This window comes from Dipodomys merriami, unplaced genomic scaffold (genome assembly GCF_024711535.1).
Source record: "Dipodomys merriami isolate MVZ:Mamm:240054 unplaced genomic scaffold, mDipMer1.0.p SCAF_1, whole genome shotgun sequence".
NCBI classification, from domain to species: domain Eukaryota; kingdom Metazoa; phylum Chordata; class Mammalia; order Rodentia; family Heteromyidae; genus Dipodomys; species Dipodomys merriami.
This window is the reverse complement of record NW_027202270.1, coordinates 38,692,026-38,705,573: the sequence shown is the minus strand read 5'-3', so window position 1 is coordinate 38,705,573 and position 13,548 is coordinate 38,692,026. Positions and strand designations below refer to the sequence as shown.

The 13,548-nt window shown below is 39.5% G+C and overlaps 1 protein-coding gene across 2 annotated transcripts; it reads right to left on the bottom strand.

The window, feature by feature from the left end:
- Positions 1 to 4,022: 4,022 nt before the first annotated feature.
- Fkbp7 (FKBP prolyl isomerase 7) lies at positions 4,023 to 12,130 on the bottom strand. 2 transcript variants are annotated; one of them, XM_070020086.1, is made up of 4 exons: positions 11,845 to 12,130; positions 10,806 to 10,957; positions 6,111 to 6,244; positions 4,023 to 4,245 (listed from the first exon to the last, which is right to left on the bottom strand). In XM_070020086.1, the coding sequence occupies exons 1-4, from the start codon at positions 12,051 to 12,053 to the stop codon at positions 4,084 to 4,086; spliced, it is 657 nt and encodes a 218-aa protein (XP_069876187.1). In that variant the 5' UTR covers positions 12,054 to 12,130; the 3' UTR covers positions 4,023 to 4,083. The 2 variants fall into 2 exon arrangements, with proteins under 2 accessions (XP_069876187.1, XP_069876195.1); XM_070020094.1 differs by having other exon boundaries at positions 6,111 to 6,241.
- Between the last annotated feature and the right edge of the window lie 1,418 nt (positions 12,131 to 13,548).

Genomic DNA, 13,548 nt, shown 5'->3' with positions numbered 1-13,548 from the left:
TGAAATACTTTGTTGGTGTTTTAAGTAAACTTTGCCACAAGCCTTCTTTAAATTTAGGGAGGGTGTGGTGAACTAAAAAACACAAAATCTGTGTAAATGTCATTCTGCCATGCATATATGATGACACTGACAACCTCTTAGATCATGATGATTAATAACATTGTTTGTATGCAAAAAGTTTGAGTATAAAATTCAGAAGAGACACTCTTTGAAAAATTTGCCAGTTATTTTGGATTTTAGGGATTTATTCTATCACCATAGATAATTTTTTATATAATTGTTTTTTTCCTAAATACCAATTTTATTTTATTTATTTTTATTTATTTATTTTCTTGGGTCTGGTTGTGGGGCTTGAACTCTGGGCCTGGGCGCTGTCCCTCAGCTCTTCAGCTCAAGGCTAGGGCTCTACCACTTGAGTCACAGCGCCACTTCCGGCTTTTTTCTTTCTGCTTATGTGGTACTGAGGAATCAAACCCAGGGCCTCATGCATGCAAGGCAAGCGCTCCACTACTGAGCAACCTTCCCAGGCCCCAATTTTATTTTTAATCATATTTTAATTTCACATTCAAGGATGCCAAGAATATACAAGTGACTACTTCATGGCCCTTTACTATTGCCCTGGATCTGGTAAAAGGAGAAAAATGTGTTAATAATTTAATGTAATCCTAAATGTTTAATTGCAGTATCAAATTGAAAACACTGAACTCAGCCTGGGGTTTTGCATACATGGCTTATAGTGTGACTGATAGGAGTATGAGATGATATACATATGCTCACTAATTTTGTCTTGATAAAACTCACTACTGTCATTTTAAAGTCCTTGAAGATCTAACATCTCAAACTTGTTTTAAGGAAGATAGACCAAGTCTATTAGTTCTTAGAAAATAAGAAATGTCTTCACAAAACTCACTACTGTCATTTTAAAGTTCTTGAAGATCTAACATCTCAAACTTGTTTTAAGGAAGATAGGCCAAGTCTATTTGTTCTTAGAAAATAGAAATGCTCACTAATTTTGTCTTCATAAAACTCACTACTGTCATTTTAAAGTTCTTGAAGATCTAACATCTCAAACTTGTTTTAAGGAAGGTAGACCAAGTCTATTTGTTCTTAGAAAATAAGAAAGATCTTTTTCATAGTTCAAAGATCTTTACATAGTTCTTAAAGATCTTTTTCCATTGAGATGGGCTCTTGCTATGTTGCCCAGTCTGTTTTCAGACTACCAACCTCAAGCTATCTTCTTGCCTTGGCCTCCTAAGCAGCTACCTTCCATTCTATTCTGTAACACAATTGAATTTTTTATACATCCATCCTGAATTAGCCACCTTTATATTTTAAAAAGTTACAAAAATGTTAAAATCATAGCACTGAAAATGTAGTCACAGCACTGAATCAGGTAAATGCATACAAATCACATAGATAACGAAATATCTGTATATTATTACATGTATGTAGAATGAGTTTATTTTTAAATTATTTAAAGGTAAAACTTTTAGGGTATTATCTTTTATTCATTTAATAACATATATTTGGAACAGTACCATTTGACCCAAGATATTTTGTTTTTAGTTTGTTTTCCAAATAGTATCTTCCCCTTCTCTTTTGTAAGTTTGCCATAAACAATAATATTCCTGGAGCAGGGATTATAAGTATCACCACAGCCAGGTTGTTATGCTTTTTTAAAAACGTAAGTTTAACAGTACATTGAATGATAAACAATGGATCAAAAAGGGCAGATTATAGATTCAGGTGAAGATGTAGTTTACTTCAATAAGACATGGTTTTCTGAAGGAAAAGAGCTGGTAAGAGCTGATGATTGAGCAAGTGAATAGTAGTTAGAAAATTAAAGATAGGAATAAAAACACTAGGAGGAAAGAACAGATGATAAAATGTTAAATTCTATGTAAGCATATATAGTATTTATGTTCTATACTTTTAAATTGAATTCCTAGCAGTATCTTTAAAGTGGTTAAAACAAGAGTAATGGTTTGGGAAGACCAAGTTTCAGAAAACAGAAAACAGCTTTGTTTATATTGAACCCATTTATCTACTCCCCAATCTTGCCCCAGTCCTGAGGCTTGAACTCTGGGCCTGGGCACTGTTCCTGAGCTTCTTTTGCTCATGGTGTTTTACTACTTGAGCCACAGTACCATTTCCTTGAATTCATGTATCTTGAGCAGAGCCATTTATTGCTGCATCAATGCCCACATACATACTATACAGAATCTTATATGGTACAACTCTTTTCCATCATCCATCCCCTATACTTTTCTCAATAAGGTGGACCACATGATAATTTGATCATGACACATCTCAATCTGGTACTTGTTCATTTGTAGCAATGAGCAATCTTTCTTTTTTTTTCCTTTTCTTTTTTTCTGTCAGTCATGGACCTTGAACTCAGGGCCTAGGCACTGTTCCTGAGCTTTTTTTTTCTTTTTCTTTCTTTTTGTCTATTGTAGGGCTTGAACTCTGAGCTCTTCAGCTCAAGGGGAACATTCTACCACTTGAGCCACAGCACCACTTCCCGTTTTCTGGTGGATAATTGGAGATAAGAGTCTCATGGACTTTTCTGCCAGGGCTGGCTTTGAACCATGATCCTCAGATCTCAGCCTCCTGAGTAGCTAGGATTACAGGTGTGAGCCACCGGTGTCCGGCTCACTGAGCTTTTATTGCTCAAGGCTAGTGTTCTACCACTTTGAATCACAGGCCACTTCTGGTTTTCTGGTGGTTAATTGGAGATAAGAGTCTCATGAACTTTCCAGCCTGGCCTGGCTTCCAAGCAGTCCTCAGATCTCAGCCTCCTGACTACCTAGGATTACAGACATGAGCTACCAGCTACCAGTGTTCACCCGGCTGCAATCTCATATTTAACTTTTTTTTTTTTGGTCGGTCTTGGGGCTTAAACTCTGGGCTTGTGCACTGTCCCTCAGCTTTTCAGCTCAAGGCAAGCGCTCTACCACTTGAGCCACAGCGCCACTTCCTGCAATCTCATTTTTAAATGTTTACAATATCCCACACTGTACAGCTCACCATTAATGATAAGAATGTTGTAAAATCTCAAGGAAAGAAATAGCTAGAGACAGAAAATTAGAAATGAATTCCCTGGCATTGATTTACAACTATGGGCAAAAGTTTGTGATTGTACATTTATATATACCTAGGAGAAGAGGGGTCACATTTTTAGAATGCTTTCTGAAATGCAGAGACTATAAGACTGCTAATAAAGGGAAAATGGTCTGGTCAAATAGAAACATTTCTGATTGGAAGAAAAACGGAAGGCCAGAAGTACAAAAGAAAGTACAAACCATGTTGAGGTTTTATATGTGGGACAGAGATTCAGAATCATCATCCTGCATGCATACCAGGAAGACTCTGATTTTTGTCCTCAGTAATTTTATGAAATGCATAACCATGTAAGCATTAGTTTCTGAGCCTGAGCTAAGTATTTAAAAAATATGAGACATTTTAACATTTTAAATAATACATTTCTACATGCTATGCCATTAAGGTGAGAGTTGAAAAGAGCTTGCTGATTTTTTTTTTTGGTAGTACTTATACTGGGGCTTGAACTCAGGACCTACGCACTATCCCTTAGCTGTTTTGCTCAAGGCTGGCACTCTACTACTTGAACCATACCTCCACTTTTGGCTTTCTGGTAGTTAATTTCAGGACCAAGCTGAGCTTTCCTGACAGAGTTGGCTTTGAAACACTGTTCTGTTTCAACTTCCTCAGTAGCTAGGAGTACAATGTGAGCCACCAGTGCCCAGCTGAGCTTGCAGATTTAAACATATATATTCTCCCATACCCAGAAAGGGGGATATTATGTACTGGGACACTGGCCTATTTCATGGTGCTGCAATTTGTGTTCACCGACTAAAGGATTAGGAAACACAGCTGTATGTTTCCTGAGAGTTAAATCTGCTAAACAGACTCACATTTACTACATAACAAAATTACGTACATTGAGGGGAAAAAAATTATCTTCCCATCACAGAAAAATAACACAAGTTAGAGAAACACAATTTAGAGAAAAGTGACTTTATGTACAATAAATTGCTTTAAAAATATAGGGGTAAAAATATGTTATAGCTCATCATGATGGTATACATTGTACTCCTTGGGAGAAATAAAGCCGTCTTTGTCATGGTCATTCCTCTTAAAAATATCTTCTAAAACTGCATTTTGATATGTCTCGTCACGTGGCTTCTCATCTTTCTCAAATTCCTTTTTCAAGTAATGATCAATCTAGAAGGCCAAAAGAACGTTTCTTCAATACAACAGTGTTAGAAATTTCCAGTAACTTTGAGGGGTATTTAGAATAAATAAGCTCATATCAAAGACATTTTACATTAAATAATACTGTTTTTAACCTTTGAAGCAATTTTTGAAAAGAAACAGGTACTCAAATGAGCTAATCCTGGTTAATAGTAGATATATTACATTCTATTGAAAGTAAATGCTTTCCAATAATCTATACTGATCACATTGTCAAAGGAAAAGTCAGTCTTAAGAGCTTTCATTAATGAATAATATCCATGCTAGCATTTCTGTAATCTCTAAGATAAATGAGTAATTTATATGTATAATCAACAAAATCAAACTATGGACTCTGAAGTAAAATTTTCTATGCTTCTATTGCTTTCCTCCAAGTCTACATAACTTTTACAATCTAACAGTAATTGTCAGATTTTTCACCTACATATTATCTCTTTGTTTTTTTCTTCTTTTTTTTCAAGGAATCTTGTTATATTTCATAGGTTGCTCTGGAATTTGTGGGTTCCAGGGATCCTTCTGACTCAGCTGAGTGTCTGGGACTACTGGTATATACCATTGGGCCCAACTTTCTTTTTACATTTTGAAATGTGATTACAAAAAGAATCAAAATTACCATGTGGCTCAATTATAATTCCATTGGAAAGTGCTAAAATAACTGAGGAAAGCAATGTATAATAGTCTGAAGGTAATGTTTGGGAAGGCTAGGACATTCTAGAGGCAAGAAAACTCTGAAAGCTAGAATTGTCTTCTAAAAAGTTTTTAGTGATACATATCAAAACTCAATACACCATGAATAGACTTAAAACAATTAATGTACTATAATAAAATATGTATCAACTGTCTCAAATGTGGCTGTGTGTGTGTGTGTGTGTGTGTGTGTGTGTGTGTGTGTGTGTGTGTGCGCACGTGCGCTAGTAATAGGAGTTGAACTCAGGGTCTAGATGCCTTTAGCTTTTTCGCTCAAGGCTAGCACTCTACCACTTGAGCCACATCTCTGCTTCTAGATTTTTGGTGGTTAATTGGAGATAAAGAGTCTTACAGACCCCATGATTCTCAGATTTCATCCTCTTGAGTAGCTGGAATTACAGGCCTGAGCCACAGGTACCTGGCTGAGTATGAACTTTCAATTACTTCCAAACAAGAGTGCAGACTTATGGAATTAGGTAAGGTGCTAGGATCCAATAAAACAAGCATTAACCCTGGAAACATTCACATAGAAGCATGGAGTACTCAAGGGTAAGGAGCAGGTTACAGTCCTGATTTTGCCTCCTGCAGCTATGTTAGTTTTTGCAGTTAGTTCATATCCTTATGTCTTATGAAAGTATCTGTTCTGAGAAAATAGAAAAGACAGCATATTTTATTATTTTTATAAGGTTTGAATGAGTACCTAAAATCATAATGGGTGGATCTGAATTCTTCACTCTAGTTGCCAACTTGCTGGTCTACCCAGCTCAAACTTTTGCTAGCTCATTTTTGCTAGCTCTTTGTGTGCAATTCTAACCATCCTCTAACGTTGGGATTATTTGCCTTACTATAAATTCTTACAACGCTGTTGGAAAAAAGATATGTACTCCTGTCATTTAGAAACTGGAAGAGCCCTGTCCAGATAAATAGTTTGAGATTTTAATAATCTTCTTATCAGGACAAAGGTAAAATTGAAAAGGGTAATTCTCAAGCATTGCATTCGAAATGCAGGTTTTTCTCCTCAGAGTTTAGATTTTGAAGTAAACAGCTCTATTACAGTGATCAGACTCCCTGCTAGATAGAACTGAAAAATACAGTTTGCAACACAAGTATGTATTTATATTATAATGGAAAAAAGAAATTTGAATTACCTCAGTTTTAGAAAGTTGCCTGTCATTGTCCGTGTCTATCTGTTTAAATGTTTCAATGCTCCGTGGTCCTTTGGTTACAGCATAGAGTTCAATCTCAAATATCAATGTTGCATCTGGTGGAATCTTGCCTTCTGCTGAGGGAATACATTTTTTTTTTTTTATGGGGCCTGAACTCTGGGCCTGGGCACTGTCCCTCAGCTCTTCAGCTCAAGGCTAGTGCTCTACCACTTGAGCCACAGCACCACTTCTGTTTTTTTTCTTTTTTGCTTATGTGGTGCTGAGGAATCGAACCCAGGACCTCATGCATGCAAGGCAAGCGCTCAACCACTGAGCCACCTTCCCAGCCCCTTTTATGTTTTTTTTTAATTGTAAAAATAGTGTACAGAGGGGTTATAGTTACATGAGTAAGGTAATGAGTACATTTCCTATCCAGTATTGTTACCTCCTCCTTTGTTTTTCCCCTACCATCCCTTTCCTCCCCACCTCCCCAACTACTCCCTCCCAGCTTAACTTGTAAAGCTCGTTTTCTACATAGTATCTTGTACATCTCATTGTTACAATGGGTCAACCTGAATCTTTGTTTCAGCATTTTGTTATTTCCCTTCCCCTCCTCAAGTCAGAAAAATGTATATACAAGATGTAGGGCATTGATATCAAATACAGTGAAAACAGGGATTATACTGTGAGGGAAGAACATACAAGAGAAAAAAAATCACATAGTACATTTTAGATACATTAAAAACAAACAACAACAACAAAAGCAAGTTGTGTCCCTGGAATACATTTTTATCAGTTTGGATTATATAAAAGTGCTGGGCATTGTTGGCTCATGCCTGTAATCCTAACTATTCAGGAGGCTGAGATCTGAGTATCTTGGTTCAAAGCCAGCCAGGGCAGGAAAGCCTATGACACTCTTATCTCCAATAAGCAACTCAGAAAACAGAAAGTGGCGCTGTGGCTCAAGTGGTCGAGTGCTAGCCTTAAGCTGAAGCACTGAGGAACAGTGCCCAGGCCCAGAGTTCAAGCCCCACAACCAACAACAACAACAACAACAAAAAGAGTCTCATGGATTTTCCTGCTCAGGCTCTCATTGAACTGTGATCCTCAGAGCTCAACCTCCTCAGTAGCTAGTACCACAAGCATGAGCCACCAGAGCCTGGCCATCCATATATATTTTAAACCAAGTCAGTTCAAAGAACCTACATTGACACATTTACTAATTAAATTTAAATAGATACAAATTATAACATGCTTATTATTACAGTACTACAGCCCTATCATCATAGAGCAGAATGGTGGCACAGAGAGGAAGTCTATGAGAAAAATTTCAAAGTGTAGAAAAGCAATTATTTAGATTTTTTTTTTTTTTTTGTCTGTCATGGGGCTTGAACTCTGGGCTTAGGAGCTGTCCCTGAACTCTCCAGCTCAGGGTGAGTGCTCTATCACTTGAGCCACAGTGCCATTTCCTGTTTTCTGGTAGTTAATTGGAGATAAGAGTCTCGTAGTTTTTCCTGACTGGGCTGGCTTTGAATTGTGATCCTCAGATCTCAGCCCCCTGAGTAGCTAGAATTATAGACATGAGCCACTGGTGCCCCGCTAGAAAAATTATTTTGTAGTTATTCAGAGGCACAAATAAAACATAAATATTAATATGGCATGAAATTATTTATGGATATTACAAAGTACAATGAGAAACATCCAGAAGCAATTTTACATATTTATAATCACAATAAAAATATTTTAGATACTAAGTTGTTGTTGTTTTTGGTGTCAGGCCTAGGGCTTGAACTCAAGGCCTGGGCACTGTCCATGAGCTTTTTTGCTCAAGCCTGATACTCTACCACTTGAGCCACAGCTCTACTTCTGGCTTTTTGTTTTTTGTTTTTGTTTTTGTCGGTTGTGGGCCTGAACTCTGGGCCTGGGCACTGTCCCTCAGCTCTTCAGCTCAAGGTTAGCCCTCTACCACTTGAGCCACAGCGCCACTTCTGGCTTTTTCTGTTTATGTGGTGCTGAAGAATTGAACCCAGGGTCTCATGTATGCAAGGCAAGCACTCTACCACTGAGCCACCTTCCCAGCCCTACTTCTGGCTTTTTGGTAGTTAGTTGGAGATAAGATTCTCATGGGCTTTCAAGCCCAGGCTGACTTTGAACTGTGATTATCAGATCTCAGCCTCCTGAGTAGACAGGATTATAGGCCTGAACACTGGCTGCCTCTGAGCTGATGCAGCAGATAATGTTGGTAAATTATGGGCTATTTCAGATAAGCATTTCATGAAAAAGACCGGCAAAAATGAACTGCTAAGAGCCAACAGGTAGCTTGTGTCTCCAAAGCATTCCTGGGGACTTACATGTTACCTGATCTATTACAGGCACTCAAATACCTGCTGAAGGGATGAATGAAAGTGAGCAAGTTTGTCCTTTGAAAAAAGCATCAATTTCTTTTCTTATTGAAAAAGTAGGGAATTCTTGCTAAATAGTTCTATAGTTAAAACAGAAAACAATGCAAATGACAGCCCAAAGGAGAAGTGGACCAGCAATTTCCAAAGCTAGGGCATAGAACACCTTACACATGCATTCTGTGACTCACACCTTAATCTAACGTCTTATGCGTCACCTGATTTAATAGTAAAGGAGTTAGAGATAGATTCAAGGGTGATTTGTTCACAAAACCCATTCCTATTCTGTGTAGTTATCCTAGGATAGAAAATACAAACCCTCTTTCCCCTTCTTCAAATTTCTTGGAATTTCGGAACTATTATTTTGTAAATATAAACAATATTTCTATTCAGCTCTTTTTCTTACAAAAAATTAAAGTATGAAAGAGAAAAATATGCACTCATTATAGAATCACTTAGAGACAGATGTTAATGTAAGGTATTTGTACATACCACATATCATTAGTGAAAGCACTAAAAAGTCACATGCATTTCAAGACATGCAGGAGTGGTCAGTAACACGAGGCAAGGACATTTTGCAGAGGAAAGAGTTCTTCAAGTATTACCTAAAATAAAGTCACAGCTAATGTTAGGTTTTGAAAACAATTTACTATTAAAAAGCTATGCAATCCACAAGCTATTTGTTTAAATGGTTTCAATCTATATTATACTTTTTTTGGGGGGGGGGGATCTGGTCATGGGGCCTGAACTCTGGGCCTGGGTGCTGTCCCTCAGCTCTTCAGCTCAAGGCTAGCGCTCTACCACTTAAGCCACAGCGCCACTTCTAGCTTTTTTCTTTTTGCTTATGTGGTGCCGAGGAATCAAACCCAGGGCCACAGGCATGCAAGGCAAGCGCTCTACCACTGAGCCCCTATACGTTTTAATCTTATCCAAGAGATATTGTAATGTGGGTAGACTAATAGTTAACCACAATGTTTCAATGTACACACTTTTTTGAGCCTCAGGTCCCCTGAGTAAAATGAAGGTGCTGGTGTGTTCTGACTGATGTACATGAATTGAGGACACTCCAAACTGAACATGAACTAATTTCCTTAAATCAAACTTCTATAATTCTGCAGTAGGTCTGGTTTATTAATAGCTTAGGCAGCTGGGGTAGTCATTCTTATGTAAGTATAAATTAGTTTATGAAAAGGATAAAGACGTCATTTCCTTTAGGGTAATGGACCTATGATGGGCACCTACTGGAAGAATGTGAGTGTACTGGCAAATAGAAGACTGGGTGTTCTAAGTGGTAGGTATAATGTGGAGGCCCCTGATAAATGACATGAAAGAAAGGAAACTGAAACAAAAATATAAGTGACTGGAAGAGATTATTTCAAAGATGGTATTTAGCTATCTTCAGTTTTACTTCTTTCCCAGGTTCCTTTACAAATAAAGTTATGACCCCATGGGAGCTTTGTATGTATGCAGGTGGCGCTGGAGTCCGATCCAGGGCTTTATCCAAGTGGTCTCCTCTGAGCCACACCCTACAACTAATAGCCTCAATGAAGTAATGCCATCTCCACAAAATATTTGGGAATAGAGTAGTAATGTCAATATCTTATCATAGAAAGCTAATCATTGATTATCTGCTAAATATTTCTAGTAGGTGAAGTTAGCAGGAAGCAAAGGTTCTTTCTGTGTAGCCTTCACACAGCAATAGGAAACAAGGGCCTCACTGACACAAGGAGGAACTTTTCTGTCGGCTGCTTATCCCTCCATTAAATTTTCTTTCTTGGTGACATTGATCAATATGCATTGTACTCACAAGCTGTCATGTTGATCTGAGACCCTTTTGTACAACTAAAGATAGTAAAAATAAAAAAAAACTTTCCCTTTTTTCTGCAACATTAAATTTTAGAAAAATTAATATAGGTACATGATAAAATTTCTTTTTCAGTGACAGGAAATCATGTTACATTTGATCCTTAGGCTTCTTCTCAAACAGTTTTTTAAATATAATGCAAGTAGATACACACATATGTGAAATTCTGCCTTTATAATGCAACGGCTTTGTGACTAGTGAGTAGTGTCTACTCAGTGAGTAATAGTCTATTGTACATACAATACCACATTTTGCTTTTCTACCTTTTGTCCCTAGATACTTGGCTCCCCTTTGGCTCCTATGAATAAAGCTGCTGTGAACATGATGTACAATATCTCTTTGAGACTTGCTTTCATGTTTTTTGATACATATACAGAACATTATAATTTATTTTTAAAAAGAACTAAAAAGAGAAATAAATATTAAACATATTACCATAGCCTTCCTTTCCATATGCAAATGAAGGAGGGATAATCACTTTTCGCTTCTCTCCAGGGCACATATCCATCATAGCGATATCTAGGCCTTTTATAACTTGTCCAACACCAAGAACAAACCATTTAGGGTGCCCTTCATTTTGCGTCCGGCTATAATAGAAAACAATACTAACGTAAGCTGATCTTAAGAAACAAAACTTCAAAAACAACTGAGTACTTGTGATTTTACATGGGAACCTCTTTTCTCATAATCACATTATTTCTGAATCCCCTTATTAAATGTTTGCTCAAATTTCCCTATAAATGGCAGAAAGAAGTATCACAAAGTTACATATTGGGAATCATCTCATTTTCTTCTTTATGTTCATCATTATGAAAACGATTCAGTACTTTTCAGTGGTTCTCCTGCCTTTAACTAGATTCATTGCTAGCAATTCATTTCACTTCTCTGAGTTTGTTGTTAGGCATGAAGGGTAAGATTAGCCTTAAATTTCAACTTAATAGCAATTTAAAACAGTATCTCTTCTTATTAAATCTATTTTCTTCTAAAGTGGAATAACTTACCTTCCCCAGTCCTATTTTTCCGGGTAATGGCATAGATAAAGACATTGTGCTGAGAGTAATAGACCATCATATCAGAGTAGGCAGCCAGTGACTTGAGGTCAGGCAAGAGGACAGGGCTCAAAGGAAATTACTAGGGAAGGCACAGTTACACTGAATGTAGAGAGACTGTGGCCCCACCCAGCATGAAGGCTAGCATAAATTGCTTCAGCTATCCTGTGTAAATTCTCTGGAAAGGGATGCCAACTCTGGGCAAAGGGAAAGTGTCCATATCCTTACAGGCAGTCCCTTAAATTAGTTAGGGATTCTAAGGGTTAAAGGTGGAGGAGGAGGTAGTGTTTTGGGGGAGGCCATTTATTGAGCTAATGTTTTCAAATGACAAAATGATTAGACTTCTAGTCATTTTAAAGGCAAGGTCTGAAGCACATCAACTGGACAAAGGTGGGGGTGGGGAGGCAGTTTGCAGCATCTCTTACCTGCAGTAAAATTTCGAGCCATCTTTAGCCAAGTAACCATCGTAATGAGCATTTAGCAGGTCTCCCTTCTTGCTTGTCTTAGAGCAGTTTTCTGGACGATGCAAAACTTCTATTTTCACTTCTTCTGTACTCTCCTCTTTCTTCTGTCCCTGAGCAGTACAAAGTCCCCACAGGTAAAAGAAAAAGGCTAATGTGGATAAGAAATGCATGGTCCCTGGGAGCAGGCACCGCCGACTCCGCTCCCAAATGCGTCTGTAAGGCGGGTTAGCTTTCCCCGGGGCTGAATTCCGACGCGTGGCAGGAATTCTTCTACGTCATAAAGGAAAGGGGCGTGGCTTCAGGGGCGTGGCCACTCGGGCCCCGCCTCTAGGACTCCGGGAGGCTTTTCTGCCCGCTTGTACTCTTGGGTGTGTTGCTGTGGTGGTTGGCGGATGTTTCTCTGGGTATTTCTGCGGTGTCCGTGAAGCCCTTTCTCAGGAACAGCGTCTCATGCATTACGGGGCTCCAGACTGCGTCGCTCACACGCGTGCAACCTGATGGCTTCTAGGACTTTAAAAGGGCCAGGCAGCTAGCTAGCTGTTCCGTCCTGCCTGGTAAAAGCGGGATTCCAGACCTGCTGCGGGCTCGCGTTTCTGTCCCCCTCCTCTTGGGGCCGCCCTTGCCTCGTGTTTCTGTCCCCCTCCTCTTGGGGCCGCCCTTGCCTCGGGGCCCTGCAGCAGTGTAGGAAAGCGACCTTGCTTTTCTGATCTTGGACTTGAAATCCGAATTTGTCCACGGGCAAAAGGAAATTTGTGTATTGGGCAGTTGGTTCAACCCCCCTCCTATTTTAGGATGCATACCCTTCAAACATAGCCTACTGTGAACACTATACCGGTCAGTTATTTTCATTCAGTAAAATAGAATTTCATTCGAATTACAGAATTACATGTCTACACATCAGTTCATTTCTAACTGAATACCCAGACTTCTTGAGCCAGAAGCTTCTTGAATGGCCAGGATTGGGTTCTGAGAGAGGTGTTTTTAACACCGCAACGATTGCTAAATCTCAACCCCAAGACAGTTCTCTGAGATTGTTTGTAAAAGTCCACAAATTTGAAATTAATTCTGTTAGGTAACTAACACGTCCAAGGATTCTCCCCCAAAAGAAATATCATAACAGTTATTTCTTTTGGAATAAAGGCCCCAAATTTGAGTTCCACACATTATCGTAAATGACACAATGAAATGGTGGGTCTCCACGGTGATTTATTGGCATGGAGACAATTCCCGGTGCGGGGGGACCCCATCAACTACACATCGCCTTCGTGGCAGAAAATTCCTCGCACGCATGGAGTGTGAGGACGGGCAGCACACAGAAATAAGAAGCCTTTATTTTCCTTAAACCAAAAATCGAATCAACGAAAGGACCCAAGGCTTAATGGTTGAAGGGCCCGAGGCCTAAGGCACTGCCCACGGCACTGGCCGGGTCACCGCCGGGTCTGAGCCGGGGGCCGGGCGGGAGCGGCGCGAAGCCGGAGGCTCGGGCGGACCCGGGCAGCCACCAGGCGGCGGGGAGGACGCCGGACCCCGCGGAAGGAGACGGCGCGCGGCGCAGTTCGAGGGGCGCCGCGCAGCCTCCGGCCCCGCCGCGGGGAGGGGAGGGGTTTCGCGGGACGAGCCGGCCCCTTTCATCCAGGAAGTGAAAGCGACGTCGGGGTCAATGAA